The sequence below is a fragment of the Empidonax traillii genome, unplaced genomic scaffold, assembly GCF_003031625.1.
Source record: "Empidonax traillii isolate 1590-97213 ecotype Southwest subspecies unplaced genomic scaffold, ASM303162v1 scaffold263:size1499331, whole genome shotgun sequence".
Lineage (NCBI taxonomy): Eukaryota > Metazoa > Chordata > Aves > Passeriformes > Tyrannidae > Empidonax > Empidonax traillii.
Window position 1 is genome coordinate 1,321,520 of NW_020955456.1, and position 15,565 is coordinate 1,337,084.

Here is a 15,565-nt window from a genome sequence, read left to right on the forward strand (position 1 = left end):
TTCCCAACCCTGGGAGCCAGCTCGGAGACCTTGGGCTGCCAAACCAAACCTCAGCAGCAGCAGCTCTCAACGACATTCCCTGTGGCACATCCCTCTGCCACAGAGTCCCTGCAGTCAGGTATGGACAGGATTACCCACAACAAACCACGTTTGTCCTCCTGCACTTCCACAGCCTTAACCCCTTGGCAAGCGACTCCCAGTGCTCTGAGCCCTGGGGCTGGATCTCCTCCAGCCTTCAGGGAGCCAGTCTGGGAAGCTCTGTTGTCCCAGAACTGCAGGACTCCCAGACCTCCTGGGGCACAGCAGGATGGAGTGTTCCCCCCTTCCCCTCCAGCAGCCCTGCACTGAGACAGGACATGTGACAGGGTGACAGTTCGGTGACTGCCCTTCTGACACAGTGACTGGGCCAGACAGCACCCCGAGGGCAATTGTTCCCTCCTCCCTGGTAAACAGATTGTGCAAGACATCCACCAAAAACAGCAGGGAAAGCTCTTCCCCCTCAGGCTGCATGTGCTGAACCTGGAAACAAACTCCACCCCCCAAACAGCAGCAGCAGGAGTCCCCCAAACCCCCCGAGCTGTGCCCTTCACACACGCACAAGGCCACAGCAGTTCTGATAACTTACAGTTTAATCAGCCAAATATACAAGTTCTGTTGTTGTTTCTTAAACTTGATCAAGTTTGGGGGTTTTTTTTGGTTTTTTTGTTTTTTTTTTCCCATATGGATCTGACACAATAAACGCTGCTTGTTTTTTTCTCCTTTGAACAAAGGATGATGTGGTTAAAAACTGGCACTATCCCTAATAAAGAGGAGAAAAAAAAAAAAAATGAAGAGGAGGGAAAAGGGGAGACTGGCTGCAAGAAAGGAGGGATGACTCCGGGAAGGAACGGCACTCCAGATGTCCATGAAGTCAGGCTCCCAGCTCGTGCTGCAACGCCCTGCAGCAAAATTTGATGGGCTCTTTGCCCAACTGGATTCCTCAGATACATTATCCTTTGGGATTTGATACCAAGTCAGTTCCCCACCCCATGCCCCACCCCCACAACGACCCAACAATCTATTTTCTTGCAATCTAGTATTTGAAGCACCTCCCCTCCCACACAGCTCCCTCCCTCCCACCCAGCCCCTCCCAACCCCCCCCCATCTACGAGTTCTTGATCCTAAAAACAGCAAAAACATTCACGTTTCCCAACTGTTACAGGGAACTGCTGTTCAGCACAGCTCTGCACTGCAGAGAGCAGCTGCCCCTGACCCCAAATGGAAATCTGTGCCAGGATGAGGACAAACACATCGTCAGTGTCTCTTGGAGGGGGAGGTGACGTCGATGCCGCGGGACACCCCGCGTGGCATCGATGGAAGGCGACGCGGCAGAGCTCCCGGCAGGACCAGGCACAGTTCCCTGGCGTTTCCTCCTCTTGCATGGCCTGGGCTTACTTGTTAAGGGACAGTGACTGCAGTCTTTTACCTGCCATGGCCGCTTCGTCTTTTGCTGGGGGAGGAAAACAACAGTTTCATGGTTTCACCTCGGGGACTGCGGGGGTGGGTTGGCAGCCCCGGGAATGAAATCCTGCCAAGCAAAGGGACAAAAATTCCACCCTCCCCACCAACCCCTGGCAGATCCCTGAGCTAAGAGGCACAGCCCCCACTTGAGTGTTGCCTTCTACCCCTGGCCTCTCTTAAGGCAGCCACAAGTCACCCTGATGCCGATGCCCAAATTTCTCTGCTGAAATTTGACAAGCTGTGCTTGTCAGACTTCTGCTTCACACCAACCAGAGCTATGGAGAAAGGCCAGGAAGGGAAGGAATGCTGAAAACTCCCTGGGCAGATCAGATCCCCAGCATGCAAAGAAGGTAAATCACAACCTGCTAAACCCTTAAACTGGAGCCAGCACTGCCTGGGAGGCATGGGACAATATGGGTGTCCAGGGAAATTCCCTTCTCTCTTTCCCTGTTCCCCGTTCAGGTGCCTGAGAGCTTTATAAATCCAGAGCTTTATAAATCAAGAGCTTTATGAGAAGGAAACAGCTGAACCTGGTTTTGCTGAGGGGAGTTGTGAGAACACCACGGAGGCTCAAGAGATGAGGGATTAGCACGTGTGACATGAGAAATGATGGCTCTTGGCACTGCAGCCGTGGCACAGACAAGTAGGAGGGTATGATTAATTATTCTCTAACCTTTTCTTTCCTCTTCTTTCTTTCTGGCAGCTTCTTCCCTTTGCTTCCGGATGATGGCTAGTCGGGCAAGGTCTGCCTTGGCTTGCTCTGTTTTCCCAGCGAGGTGCATTTTCATGTATCTTTCTTTTGCCTTTTGTTTCTCTATTTCCTCTCTGTTTGAGGGGGAAAAAAAAAACCCAGTCACCAGAGTATCCAGGGAGGCACACAGGGACAGGCAGAGTGGGGGAGGCTTCCGACTGGGAAGGACGGTGAGGACGGACATGGATGACCCACCAAAACTGGGGGAGTCCTTCACCAGTTTTCAGGCACAGGTTCTATCTCTTGCAGGGTTTGAACAGGGATGAGGAGAGATTATTTCTACCTTCCTTCAGCTAAATAATGACAGGGACACAGAAGGTCAGATGAATTTGCCCCAGATCACACAGCACTGAGACATGCTTTTACCCTCAAAGGTGTCCTGCTGAAGCAACCAATCCCAAATAAAGAAAAAAAGCTTAAATCTTTCCCTCCAAAACTCACCACTGATAAATGGAACTAGAAGATTAAACTTTGGTTTCCATCTTGTTCATCTGCTCAAGACAAAAATTTCACCAGGGTGCCTGGAATCTGGGAAACCACTGCCTGTCACCAGGGCACCTTCTGCAGCAGGATTAAAGTGGATCCAACGTGACCTCTGGCAAATGGATTTCTGTCACGTCTGATTTCATGGCACAAAACTTCAGGAAAGGAAAGGTCTAAATTGCTTTCTCTTAGTGCATCCTGGCTCCAGGATGGCCACAGCTGCTCCCAGAGGGCAGACAACTTCTGTGAAGTTCTTAAGGAATCACATTTTGAAACACAGGGAGCCCTGCTTGAATTTGCTGCAGTTCAGTGTCTGCTTTGGGCAGCAACACCCTTAAAGGGTCTCCCTGAAGCACCAACACCCAGAGCAGGGAAACACCCTGGGCCGTGTGAAGCTGCTGCCACCAGCAAGGACGAAACTCCAGGGATGCACCAAATCCCACCCAGGGAGCAGGAAAGACTCACCTCTCTCGTCGTGAGAGCTCCTTAGGTCCATCCAGGTCCAGCTGAGTTACTTTTTTGGTTGTCTGAATGACACGGTTGGGGTTCTCGATGTCTATCAACCCCTCCACGCCTTTGCGCTTTTGCTGCGGTTCAAGAACAAGGGGGAGGGAGGGTTTAAATCTCACACTGAGTTGTCTCAGAGCTCATCAAACACACTGCAAAGCACCCCAAAAGCACAACTCAAGAGGGTTTTACTGCCAGCCAGCAAAACCATCTATGAACCAAGGTTGTTATCTCGGCACGTTAGCCTTTTTTAAAACTCTTCTTGCCTTCGGATTTCATTTATAAAAACACACGAGTTTTCGTTTAGAGGACAAAATGCTGTCAAAGTGAGGCTTTTTGGGCTTCCAAAAATAGTTCTTCCCTAAAAGATTTATTATAGGTAGCTGTCAAATAGAACTCTTGAGTCAAGTGCATGAATCTCGCCCTGGCCCAAGAATCTGAGTGGTGCCACTGCGTGAAGTGCCTTGAGAATGACGGTACCTGATAATCCTCATCATCTTCATCACTCTCATCTGAATCTAAAGACTTCTTCTCCTTTTTGGGGTCTCCTGTTGCTCCTTCACCTCCTTCTTCTTGCTCCTCTTCTTCCTATGGAACCACAGGAAATCAGAGGAAATGGATGTCAATCAAAATCCCAAACCCAACTCTTAAAGGACCAACATGGGTGTGAACAGCTTGTTTAACCACTGCCAATACCCCTCACCAAGCAACTGGCAAAGGGGGTGACCATCAGGCAGAAACAGGAGTAATTTCGCTAATTTTGGGGTTTTTTTTAAGCTTTCCTTAATAAAACAGTGTTGGATGTAACCATCACTATATGATATGGATTGTCACAAAAAAACAAACCCTTCTCAAAGAGCAGCTCCCTGGTTTGTTGAGAAACAAGACACACATTTCAAGTGGGTCCTGCTTTTCTGCTCCACTTCCAGCTGGTATTTTTCTTAACAACATGGGAGCAGAGGACACTTATACAGTCTGTGAATGACGTCACACTGGTAGGAGTTGGAATCATTTTGGAAAACAGGATCAGACTCGTAAGTGGGTTTAGAACTTGAAAATACAGCATGGAACCAAGGAGGTGGAATCAGAAAGTAACCAAGAGGAGCTACACTTTGGAAGAAGAAATCCAACACCAGGCTGGAATATGTGGCTAAGCAGCAAACCAAACAATCCTCCTGAGTTCCAGCTGGGTAGAACATGAAAGAGGAGTCAACACTGCGGCTCAAAACTGCCTGAAAGAGTCATCCTGGAGGTATTCATCAGTGTTTCCTACATGGGGTGTAATTATCCTCCTGTGGTCAGTGCTGGGAGGCCTCAGCTGGAATTGTGTGTTTGGGCTCAGGCAGCACTTTCAAAAAGTCCCAGGAAAAGAGCAGTTAGAGTGTCACCAGAGGTGTGGTAACTTGGGAATCACAAGAGCAGCAAGTGCTGCAAAAAGGAGCTGTGGCTTTTGGGACACCAGTCAGGTCATGGAAGCAGGAGGAGCTTTTACAGTCCAATGCTGGGGCACAGAAACACACCCAAAAAAAGGCCTCATGCCAGAAAACCCTGTTATCTCTCCCTGCAAGTCAGAGGCAAACAAGAAAATCATGTTTACAGGGAGAAGTCAAAGGAGTTTGATCCTTTAAGTCTAGGAGAGGGCAAATATAATAATTTCAACATACAATACGATGTCAAGATGTGAGGCCTTGTTCTCCAAAGCCAAGATGCAGAGCACAGATAAAAAAATTAGCTGACACTGGAGACTGGAATGATGTAATATGGGGAGAAAGCATCTCCAGGGCTGCTGAGTAATCAGCTCCCCTGTCCTTTAACCTTCAAAGGGTGAACTGGATGGTCCACCACGCCTCAGGAACCAGGCTGGATGGGAATATTCAGAGTCCAGACTCTGATCACTGTTGGAAAGATCTTGGCAATGCCTGAGTTGCCATTGCTCCCGAATCACAAGTAATCAGGCTGGACAAGCCAGGAATCATGGCAGGAAACACAGAGTGGAGGCAAACACATACCCTTGCCTTTTGCTTTTCTGCTTGGAGCTGGGCATCAATCTCTTCAGGACTCGTGTACTGTCTGGCTCGGCCTTTGTGGCCTCCTTTTCTACCTGCACAAAATAACAAAATTAACAAATGGGTTAGTGATGAGCTTCCAGAGAGGTCTGTTCCTCCTGCAGAACTCTCTGGATTTTCAGTGCAGATTGGACAAACCAAAATAGCTCCTCTGATGGGACCTGAAGAACAAAAAATCCACATCGAACTTGGTGAAATGCTCCGAGATTTTTGGGGTAAGAAAGATGCACAGAGAATTGGGATTATTGATACCACCCTTCCCTGCCTGCACTTGTGGCCTCTCTGATTTCCTTCCCTGCACAGGGGGAATCACAGTGTGTTCCTGTGGTTACAACCAACATTCCCAAGGCTTGGCTCCCTTACTCCTCCCCTGCACTGAGGCTGTGCCAGGGGAAAATAGGAAGCTAATTGGACAAAAGCTTTGGGAATTACAATGAGAGCTGAGGAAGCACTGAAAGGAGCCTCCATGTTTTGCTGCTTTAGAAGGAACAATAAAAACAAGCTCTAGGAACCAGGAAGGGGAGTATGGCTAGGACTGCCTGCCTGAGATCTGCCCCAGGCTCCAAACTCTGGTATTAATGAACTGCTGAAGCCATTAATGATTCCTGCAAGTCACTGCTCACTTTATGCTCTTCCAGCCCCAAGAACTGGGAAGCACGATGGACACAGTCAGTCCACAGCCCTGAGAGAGGGAGACTGGCAGAAAGAAAACAACCCTGGTAAGGGGGCTCCCTGCTACTGCAGGAGACTTGGAAGGAGCAGGAAACTCTGGATCTCACTTCACCTGCCCAGGACAACAGGAGCCTTACGGTGATGGGGAGGGATGAGGATCATCCCTCCTTCCTTGGAATTGCATGGGATCTGTGGGAGAGCTGCCACTGCTCTGTCACTGTGTGCTGTTGGACTGGGAGCACCAGGGCAGGCAGCCCCTGTGGGCTTTAGAGATCCCTCATTTTCTGACCAACTCTCCCGGCTCAGCAGAAACAAACTCTCAAGTCTCAGCTCAGCAGAAGCGGAGCTGTGGAATAAACGATCCCCAAATCCCCACTGTGAAGCCTTACAGACTCCAGAGGTGTTTTACCACGAGAAACAGGGAAGCACAGACACCAGAGCCTTCTCTCTCTACCCTCAGCTGGGGAGGCTTGTGGGCTCTCAGACCACAAGCACAACTCGCTGCACCCACACAGACGGGTGTTTTCTGCTCATCTGTTCCCACCATCCCACGTGGCAACACTGACACCCTCTGGGAAGGGGATCTACCACGGGAATGCTCCGGGGGAGACATTACCTCACTGCCCAGCCCATGACATCACTCCCAGTGGAGCAGCACTGAGATCTCTGGCACACCAAGAGGGGCCAGGCGGCTCCTCATCCAGCTGCTCCAGAATTCCACACTGGGCTGGGGAGTGAGGAACACAAACCCCTCATCACAGCAAATAAACGGGGGTGATAAGAGGGGGGGGGAGAAGCAACTAAACAGGAATTATTTTGTATTAAAAGGCTAAAAAGAAGCAAATGGAGGAGTGAAGCCAGTGAGAGTGACTGTGGGGAGCGCAGGGATGTGGCTCTGTTCCCAAAACCTCAGCCAGACATGGGCAATGCTGGTCCTACACCTGCCACTGACCAGCTCAGTGTCTCAGTTTTCCCATCTGCAAAACAGGGATGATTCTCTTCCTCCTCTGTGAGGCATTTTTAAAAAGTCATCACCTGCAGATTTCACCCGCAGCAAAACCCACTGTGCCAGGCACACCCTCAAAATCCTGTCTTCAGCTTTAAACAGCAAAATTAAGGGATTTAAATTAAAGAGAACAGAAGGATACTGATGGAATCACTCCTCTTTTAAATTATCAAAAAAAAAACCCCACCAAAATAATCACAAATAATCCTGTAACAAAATTTATTATTGGTTGATTAATGCCCCCCTTTTATATTAAACAGTGAGTGCCAAAATCCACTGACTGCCCCACTGATTTGGGGACAGGGAACGAGCAAAGATCCCTCTTTTCCCAAAAAGCAAAAGGTTCGAGTCAAACATTTAAAGCTGTGCCACCAAACAAAAAGCAGGGAAGCCCGGGTTGCAAGGCCATTTAAACACGGAAAACGGGATTACAACCGGCCTTCGCAAAAACCACGTGGAAGCTCCAGCCCCATCTACCAGCGCCGTGCGAGATGGGCACGAAATGAGGTGGTTAAAGAAAATCTAAACCGGGAATGGGGCCTGGGGAGGGCCGGCCCGCGTACAGCGTGTGCGAGCGGGGCTCGCAGGAGCCCATTATGCAGATGGGGCCTGCGGAGAAGGTTCTGGGTGGATCCAGCCCGGCCGCCACGGCCCCGTCAGCTCCTGAATCACACGAGGAGCGAGTCGGTGCCCGCTCGGGAACACCCAGAACGCGGCCACATCAAAGGAGCCGCGGCTGGAGCCCCAGAACACCCCCCACCCCGGGTCGGGACCCTCTGAGCCCCTTTCCCGGCCCCTGGGAACGGGATGGCCCCGATCCCCCCCCCGGTGTGGCCGCGACCCCTTCCCTGTGAGCCCCAAGGCCCGTCCCGGGGGAGCGGCCGCGGCTCCCACCGCGGGGGGAGCACACGGAGCTCACCGGGAACACGGAGGGGAACACGGGGGGGACCCGCACCCCCCGCCCCGGGACTGCCGCGCTTTGGGGGGCACAGAGCGGCCCCCTCAGCCCTGGGGGCAGCGCGGGGAACCCACCGAGTCCCGAGGGGGGACGGGAGGAACCCCCAGAGGAGCCCGAAATACCCCCCCACACCACCCCAGCGCCCACCCCCGGGCGCGGAGCGCCCTCAGGGACCTCCCGGTGAGGGGAAAGGACCCCCCCCACACACAGACCCCGACCGGGAGAGGGGCGGGACGGGCCCCCCGCAGCATCTGCACAGCCTGGGCTGGGGAACACCATCCCTGCCCGCCATCCCCGCTCCCCCCGAGCGCCCTGCCCGCCGTCCCCCTCCACCTTTCGGCATCGCGGCGATGGCGGCGCGGCCCCCCCGGCCCGAGCGGCGCCCCGGAACCGGAACGGGGACCGCCCCCGCCCGCAGGCCCCGAGCGGGGCCGCCCCCGCCGCCTCCCCCGGGCCGGGCCGGGCTGGGCCGGGTCTGTCCCGATGGTTTCCCTGTCCCGGTGGGTTTCTCTCCCCCCTCCTGGCCCCGGGAAGGGCGGCGGGGATGGGGGGTGTTGGCTCGGGCAGCGCGCGGGGCGGCCCCAGGGCGGGGCCGCGGGAGGACCCCGGTGACGGAGGGGACGCGACGGGAGCGGCGGGTGAGGGAGAGGGATCGGGATTGGGATCGGGAACGGGACAGGGAGCGGGACAAGGACCGGGATCGGGACTGAGAGCGGGACCGGGAGCGGCGGGTGAGCGGGGCCGGGAGCGGCATCGGGGCTGGGACTGTGACCAGAACAGGGAGCGGGGTCGGGACAGGGATGGGATCGGGGCTGCGGCCTCGGGCGGCGAGCGGGACCGGGACCGGGACGAGGATGAGGACAGGAACTGGGATAGGGACCGTGACCAGAACAGAGAACGGGACCGGGGTCTGCGACCTCTCCTCTCCCCCAGCGCCCCCGGGTTCCGCTCTGGGCCGCCGGTGCCGGGCCCGGGGCCTCGCCCCGCTGTCACCGGGAGCTCCCGGAGCTGTCGGGCGGGGGAGCAGAAATACTGATTTACTGTGAGCAGACACAGGGATTTCACTCCTCTCACGAGCTCTGTGAAGTTCGATTTTATCCTTCAAGTGGAAAACAGGAAGAGGGCACAGAAGCCTCAGGAGAAACGCATCTGGCAGCTGCTTTCCTTTTGTTTTCCCCAGTGATCCCGAGGCAGTGCAGGCAGACCCTCGAGCCCTTGCCTTTCCCGCTCCGTTCCTGAGGCAATGCCCAAAGTGAAGAGGAGCAGGAAGCCCCCCCCGGACGGGTGGGAGCTCATTGAGCCGACACTGGACGAGCTGGATCAGAAGATGAGAGAAGGTGAGCGGGGCTGTGACCCCAGAACAAGCTCCAGGGAGCTGCTTCAGGAGGCTCAGCTTGCCCTGCACGTAACCGATGGACCTGTTCTGTCCAGTGGTGCTGAGCCTGGGCTGGCCCCTGTGTTTGGTGTGAGCTCAGGTTACAGAGCAGAGAGCTTTGGTTACAGGCTGGTTTAGGGCTGCAGCTCCCTTGGGTGTGGAAAGACTTGTAGTTCTTGTCCAGGCGTGAAGTCACCCACCATCCCAGTGTGGGTCACTGTCACCCCGCTGCCAGTGGTTTTATTCCCTAAAGGAATTGTTCCAGGTCAGGCCCCTTTAATTTAAGTCTTCTCCCATTAATCTCAGTCTTATCCCTGCCATGTATTAAAGTTATGAGTGCCCTTGGACCAGTTTATTGCCAAGTGACTGAGGAAATAATTTGCCAGCTGAACCCTGGTGTTTGTGTTCCCTCCCAGCGGAGACGGAGCCGCACGAGGGGAAGAGGAAAGTGGAATCCCTGTGGCCCATCTTCAGAATCCACCACCAGAAAACACGTTACATCTTTGACCTCTTCTACAAAAGGAAAGCCATCAGCAGAGGTGAGAGGGCAGGGCTTTGCCTTGGGCAGGGGAAGACTGGAGCGAGGTGTTCACCTGTGGATGCACCTGAGCTGGGAGCTGGTGGGAAAGGTCAGGTTTGGGGGGAGGGAGGATGAAGGGGAGGCTTTGCAGCTGGTTACTACAGCCAGTAACTCCTGATAGTGAGTGTTCCAACACCTCCCCAGAGCTCTACGAGTACTGCATCAAGGAGGGCTATGCTGACAAGAACCTGATTGCCAAGTGGAAGAAGCAGGGCTATGAGAACCTGTGCTGCCTGCGCTGCATCCAGACACGGGACACCAACTTCGGAACCAACTGCATCTGCAGGGTCCCCAAAAGCAAGCTGGAAGTGGTGAGTGTGCAGCTTGTTCCTCTGCTGGTCTGGACCTTTGTAGGACCTGGTCTGACTTCTGCCAGGTCAGGGACAGCAGAGGAGGTTGTGCTGTTCTTCCTGGTAATTTCCTCCACCTTTTCCTACCTTTGTTGGTAGATTTGGTTCTAAAGTTACTGTCAGCTTTGGCACGCATTTAAAGGTGTTAAAGTATGGGAAATAACAGAAATCTAGACAGTAGAAACACTTCCCACGCACAGCCCTTCCCTGCCTCAAGGCCTGAGCCTGCTCTGCCTGTGGCTTGGCTGAAACACCCTCCTCACCTTTGTTTTTCAGGGCAGAATCATTGAGTGCACTCACTGTGGATGCAGAGGCTGTTCTGGGTGAAGCCTTTGGTCATCAGACTGCTTTGGGAACTCGGAGGGACATCCTCCTCCTCCTCCTCCTCCTCAATGGACTATGAGTGCAATTGTACCACTTGCTGAGATGGGATATTTCTGTAAAGCAATGAAAGCAGCAGCAGCATCACCTGGATCCTGCATAAATGGGGGGGAGGGGGTGCTTTGGAGTGGGGTTAATAAATGTAGCCATTTATTTTAAAATAAAGTTTGCTTTCCTGAGAGTGGTGTCATGTTCTGGCAAAACATTCCTGTGCCCCTTTTCTCCTGTTGGATGCGTTCTGGGTGCTTGGTTTGGAGGTTGTTCTGAAGGTGGGTTGGTTTTCAAACCGCTCTCACCCCTCTTTCTCAACTAACTTGAGTTTAAAAGACTGTTTGGAAAGAAAATTATAATACAGTTCCCAAGCATCCAGTTGGATTTGAGCTCTTCTCTGACCTTGTGTAGGTGAAAGCTGAATTTCACTGGAATTCTCTGGAATTAACGCATAGATCCCTTCAGGAATGCCAGCAGTCTAGAGACTTACAGGTCACATGCAAAGTGACAGAACACAGAGACAAAACCAGCACTGAGCCAAAGGCCTGTTGAATCTGATTTTGCTTCTTCCTTGTTTAGCCCAGGGTTTGCTGAACTACAGCCTGTCTAATCCTCTTAAGGAAATCCACTGAAAACGTATTTGCTTCTCCTTAAAACAAAATATTTTATTACGTAGAAGCAGCTTTACTACCAGCAGTTTGAAGCAGCAAGTCATGCATGTTCCTTGTGCTGGACGAACTTGAAATGCCCTCTTCCTGCTGCTGCTCACTGTTCCTGCACAGCCTCGGCCTCACTGTGCTGCACCCCTCGTTTGGCTGTCCTGTATTTGGCCCAGGGGTGGGGGGTCTCCTCTCCAGCCATAACTTTTAGCCACCGGTGGTAGTAGCCACGGAAACCATCAATCTTCTCCAGGTACGGGTTCCTGGACTTGTACTGCAAGCAGAAAGCCAACAGAACAAGTTTCTGTTAGGCAAGAACTTCAGTACCAAGACAGCTTCAAGCTGCCACCGAAGAGAGAGCGATCACCCATCAGCCAGATCGGACAAACCCAAAGGAAACTCGGGCATCTACAATTCCCCTCCCTTGGCAGTGTCCCCTGTGGTGCCTTCACACCTTGAGCAGCGCTGGCTCCTTACCCTGTCGAATTTTGGGGGGTACTGCGCTGCGAACTCCAGCTGGCGGATGATCACCTCGTTGGGAGGCACCTGGCTGTTCCTCATGTCCCGCAGGATCTCCGTCAGGTAGCTGTAATCCAGCTTCCTCACAGCACCAGCAATGAGGGTGCTGTAGATGTACTTGTTGGGAGTTATTCCAGACCTCTGGAAACCACAAACGCTACAGTTAAAACTTGTTCATCTGCTGGCTAGTGTGGGACACCGAGAAGGAAAAGGCACATGGACAGGCCCCTTCTCACACAAGGAGCACAGCTCCCTGGAAGCGAGAACACAACCATTTGCCACAAAAACCTCAGCAGGTGTTTTAGCAGCATTAACCCTTCATTTTGCCTCTTCCTGCAGCTTGAACCCCAAGCAGCAGAGGATTTTCCTTTGATTACCTTCAAATCCGAGAGCAGCTGCAGTCCATCCTTCTCCTGGTGGCAGGCAATTGCCAAGTTACAGAATGTCTGGAGGTTGGGTGACAGTCCCCTCTTCACCAGAGCTGGCAGCACGCTCTGCAACACACAAGTCTTGGCATCAGTACCCAAAAAGCATCGCTACAGCTTTTCCAGACAGGGAGCTGGATGTGCTAGAATGGAATCCAAAAATACTCAGAAATTAACCCAAGTTTGTGGAAAAGTGTGAGATCCCAGTTTCTGTCATGGACAGAGAAAAGGGTCTCCGAGCAAAACACAGGAGGTGTGAGACAAGGAGGTGGTGACAGGGCTGGTTCTGAGGTTTTGCTCTCACCTTTGCTCCCTCCAGGTCTCCCTGTTTGCTTTTCTTCCTTATTAAAGTGTTAAAGAAGGCCACATCTACTTTCACTTTATGCTCATCCAGCAGTGCCAGCAAGGAGGACTCTGAGGGGCTCTGGGGTTCCACCAGCTCAGCCAGTAACGTGAATGTTTTAATGTTGGGCTCTGCATTGTCCTCTTTCATTTTGTTCAAGAATCCCTCCACGTCCCCCATCAAAGCCAGTCTGTGGGATGGCGTGGCCACTGTCCCCAGGGAAACCACGGCTGCGTCAGGCATCCTGGAATCCAGCAAGTTGGGCAGGTTGCAGAAAGGCAGCTCCTGGCTTGGGTGTGCCTGTTCCAGCTCCATCTCACTGTGGCCTCTCCTCATCAAGGCTCCAGCCCTGCCGTGGGTGACACTGGGGCTGTCAGGAGCAGCTGGTTCTTCTTCAGCCTGATTCACACCTTTATTTTGTTGCTGAATCGGTTCCTCGGCCTGCACCGAGCTCTCCTGAAATAATTGCTTCTCCATGGCTTCCACATCCAGCCGGACAGGAACACTCTCTGATCCCTTCTTCCTTCGATTTCTCATCCTTTCCTTCTGCTTCCCAGCTGGGAGCCGTAGCTGAGGTGAGTTCTCAGGGGGTCTGAGCAGGAGTTCAGAGGCCAGGGCGGGGTCGCCGATCCCACAGTCTCTCGCCGCGCGCAGCATCAGGTTGTAGGTGTGGCTGTCGCCCTTTATCCCAAGTTTAGTCATCTGTTTCCAAACCTGAAGAGGGAAGGATGCACACCAGATGTGACACTGTCAATGGGATCTGTGTGCAGAGGGGCGAGTTTACAGCATGACAAGGTGAGATGACAAGGGCAGTGACCTCGAGGTAGGGGAGCCCCGTGAGATGAGCCAGGGCTGCTCGCCAGCGTACGGCACGTCCTGGTGCAAGTCTAGTTTTCAGAACTTGTCCTAGAAGGAGCTGAACTTCTCCCATTTCACCAGCCCTGAGCCACCCACTGTGCTGAAGTGATGAGTTACAATACAGCAGCACTTTCCCCCCCAGCTAGAACACGAGGACACACCTGCAGGGCGTATCGGAACCCGTTTTCACTGTCCTTTATGCAGCTCATGAGAAGGAAGCTGAAGGTCTCAGCTGTCAGGACATGCCCCTTCTGCACAATCTCCTGAAAGAGCAGAGAAAAACATTAAACTTTCCCGTCATCCAGTCTGCTGCAACACAACGACTGCTGGGAACTTTAACCACAGCAGGTTTAACACGAGAAAAGCGACCTGCTCACCTTGAGTACGTCGAAGCACATCCTGAGGTCCGAGCAGAGGGCGCAGACCTTCAGCAGGGCGTGGTAGGTGATGAGGTTCAGCTCCTCGTTCTTGCTCTGCAGCTGCTGCCGCAGCTTCAGGGCGCTCTGCAGCCCTGAGTCCTTCCACGGCGACTCGGCACAGGCGTTGAACAGGGCCGTGTAAGTGGCCTCCGTGGGCACCAACCCTCGTTTTTTCATCTAGGGGAAGAGAGGGAGGAGTTGGACTTGCTTCTTTAATTTTTTAACTTGCTTTTAAGAGCTGCAGGCTAAGAAGGTGCCAACCTAGCTTACTCAACTCAAAGGCGTTTCGGAGACGAAGTGAAGCAATGGAATTTTTGGATCAGTTTTAGGCTGGGAAAACGTTTTGAGAGAGAACTTAAACTCACGTCATTGTACAGCCTGAATGCCTTTTTCACGTAGCCAACCCTGCCACAGCCACCAATGAGAACGGTGTAATTACTTTCCTCTGGCCAGACACGCTCCTCCTTCAGCATCTGCACCTCAAACAGCTCCAGAGCCTCTGCCAGCTACAGGGAAGAGGAAAATCCACGATAAGAAAACAAGAGAACGAATTACAATGGATATTAATACATGCAGCTGTGGGCAGATAGCAGTAGAAGTCCTACAGAGCGTGGGGCTCCTCACAAGAAGGCTGGAGAGGGACTTTTGACAAGGGCACGTGGTGAAAGGACAAGTGGGAATGGCTTTAAGCTGAGAAAGGTGAGATTGAGATTAGAAAGAAATTCTTCCTTGTGAGAGTGGGGAGGCCCCATCCCTGGAAGTGTCCAAGGCCAGGTTGGACAGGGCTTGGAGCAACCTGGGCTAGTGGAAAGTGTCCGAGCCCATGGCAGGGAGTGGAAGTTCTTTAGGGTCCCTCCTTTCCAACCCACACCATTCAGGGATTCTATAATGATTCTACAACAAATTCTTATTTTTCCTCTTTCTGTAGAGATACCAAGCGACAGATGGGGCAGAGCTGCATCTTTCATCAGGGATATTGAAAAAAAGAGAGAGAAGAACTGGGCCCAAACCTTGTCCTCTTTGATGAGGGCCTTGCACCGTAGGAAGTACCAGTACGGGGTGTTCTTAGGGCCGCGTCGAGGTTTCCTTTCTGGTTCTTCTTCTTCTTCTCCTTGAAGCTTTAAATCCCAAAAGCGTGATGAGGCTTTGTGGTAATACTTTCTAGACGAAAACTTATCAGACAGCGTCCCGAACTCCACGCCTTCATCCTCCTCCTCCTCCTCCTCAGGGGCTGCAGTGCAGCTGCCAGCAGCGACGTCCCTGGGGCCGCTCCCGGGCAGTTTGCAGGAGGGCTGCGAGGAGCTGCACAGCCGTGCCAGCAGGGCCTGGCCGGGGGGCCGGGGCAGGAGCGGGGCCGGCCCGGAGCCACCCCCGGGGGCCGCGCCCCGCGCCCGCAGCACGGCCGGGAAGGCACCGCGGCACCAGCGCGGGACGAGGAGCCGCAGCGAGCTCATGGCGAGCCCGCCGCCCCCAGGGAGGGAGCGGGGCCCGGAGGAGGGACCCGGGCGGGGTTCGGAGCCAGGACCGTGCGGAGCGGAGCACCCGGGGCGGGCCCCGGCCCGGTCCCTCACACGCCCCCTCGTCCCGCCCCGCTCCTCCCCCGACCCTCGGCGCCTGCGCGCGCGGAAGGGGCGTGCCCGCGGCCGGGACGGGCGGCCCCTGATTGGCGGGAGCGCGCGCGCTGCCCGCCGGGGACGCGGCGCCGCGGGCGCTGATTGGCGG

At 53.7% G+C, this 15,565-nt stretch overlaps 4 protein-coding genes across 6 annotated transcripts; 1 reads left to right on the forward strand and 3 right to left on the reverse strand.

The window, feature by feature from the left end:
- Window positions 1-614: 614 nt before the first annotated feature.
- Window positions 615-8,353, reverse strand: PDAP1 (PDGFA associated protein 1). The gene is made up of 6 exons (XM_027889505.1): window positions 8,277-8,353; window positions 5,251-5,342; window positions 3,722-3,829; window positions 3,200-3,321; window positions 2,174-2,325; window positions 615-1,489 (listed from the first exon to the last, which is right to left on the reverse strand). The coding sequence occupies exons 1-6, from the start codon at window positions 8,284-8,286 to the stop codon at window positions 1,431-1,433; spliced, it is 543 nt and encodes a 180-aa protein (XP_027745306.1). The 5' UTR covers window positions 8,287-8,353; the 3' UTR covers window positions 615-1,430.
- A 124-nt stretch (window positions 8,354-8,477) lies between these two features.
- Window positions 8,478-10,810, forward strand: BUD31 (BUD31 homolog). Of its 3 annotated transcripts, none has more exons than XM_027889475.1 (5): window positions 8,478-8,578; window positions 9,122-9,280; window positions 9,735-9,857; window positions 10,043-10,209; window positions 10,525-10,810. In XM_027889475.1, exons 2-5 carry the CDS (start codon window positions 9,187-9,189, stop codon window positions 10,573-10,575), a joined length of 435 nt encoding a protein of 144 aa, XP_027745276.1. In that variant the 5' UTR covers window positions 8,478-8,578; window positions 9,122-9,186; the 3' UTR covers window positions 10,576-10,810. The 3 variants fall into 3 exon arrangements, with proteins under 3 accessions (XP_027745276.1, XP_027745277.1, XP_027745275.1); XM_027889476.1 differs by having other exon boundaries at window positions 8,499-8,581; window positions 9,124-9,280; XM_027889474.1 differs by having other exon boundaries at window positions 8,565-8,674; window positions 9,124-9,280.
- A 575-nt stretch (window positions 10,811-11,385) lies between these two features.
- Window positions 11,386-14,020, reverse strand: PTCD1 (pentatricopeptide repeat domain 1). Its single transcript, XM_027889471.1, has 6 exons — window positions 13,802-14,020; window positions 13,586-13,687; window positions 12,528-13,280; window positions 12,176-12,292; window positions 11,757-11,939; window positions 11,386-11,553 (listed from the first exon to the last, which is right to left on the reverse strand). Exons 1-6 carry the CDS (start codon window positions 14,018-14,020, stop codon window positions 11,386-11,388), a joined length of 1,542 nt encoding a protein of 513 aa, XP_027745272.1.
- Window positions 14,021-14,118: 98 nt separating this feature from the next.
- On the reverse strand, window positions 14,119-15,314 carry LOC114060180 (pentatricopeptide repeat-containing protein 1, mitochondrial-like). The gene is made up of 2 exons (XM_027889473.1): window positions 14,854-15,314; window positions 14,119-14,349 (listed from the first exon to the last, which is right to left on the reverse strand). The coding sequence occupies exons 1-2, from the start codon at window positions 15,295-15,297 to the stop codon at window positions 14,119-14,121; spliced, it is 675 nt and encodes a 224-aa protein (XP_027745274.1). The 5' UTR covers window positions 15,298-15,314.
- Window positions 15,315-15,565: the final 251 nt, after the last annotated feature.

Coding starts and splice junctions, on each gene's coding strand:
- LOC114060180 (XM_027889473.1), bottom strand. CDS start 15,297: ATGAGCTCGCTGCGGCTCCTCGTCCCGCGCTGGTGCCGCGGTGCCTTC. Junction 14,350..14,853: donor CCCTCATCAAAGAGGACAAG/GTTTGGGCCCAG, acceptor TCTTCCCTGTAG/CTGGCAGAGGCTCTGGAGCT.
- PDAP1 (XM_027889505.1), bottom strand. Junction 3,830..5,250: donor CAGAAAAGCAAAAGGCAAGG/GTATGTGTTTGC, acceptor GTGGTTCCATAG/GAAGAAGAGGAGCAAGAAGA. Junction 1,490..2,173: donor GAAAGAAGAGGAAAGAAAAG/GTTAGAGAATAA, acceptor TTCCTCCCCCAG/CAAAAGACGAAGCGGCCATG.
- PTCD1 (XM_027889471.1), bottom strand. CDS start 14,020: ATGAAAAAACGAGGGTTGGTGCCCACGGAGGCCACTTACACGGCCCTG. Junction 13,688..13,801: donor TGTGCTTCGACGTACTCAAG/GTGAGCAGGTCG, acceptor CTGCTCTTTCAG/GAGATTGTGCAGAAGGGGCA. Junction 13,281..13,585: donor GGTTCCGATACGCCCTGCAG/GTGTGTCCTCGT, acceptor TTCCCTCTTCAG/GTTTGGAAACAGATGACTAA.
- BUD31 (XM_027889475.1), top strand. CDS start 9,187: ATGCCCAAAGTGAAGAGGAGCAGGAAGCCCCCCCCGGACGGGTGGGAG. Junction 9,858..10,042: donor AAGGAAAGCCATCAGCAGAG/GTGAGAGGGCAG, acceptor ACACCTCCCCAG/AGCTCTACGAGTACTGCATC. Junction 10,210..10,524: donor CCAAAAGCAAGCTGGAAGTG/GTGAGTGTGCAG, acceptor TTTGTTTTTCAG/GGCAGAATCATTGAGTGCAC.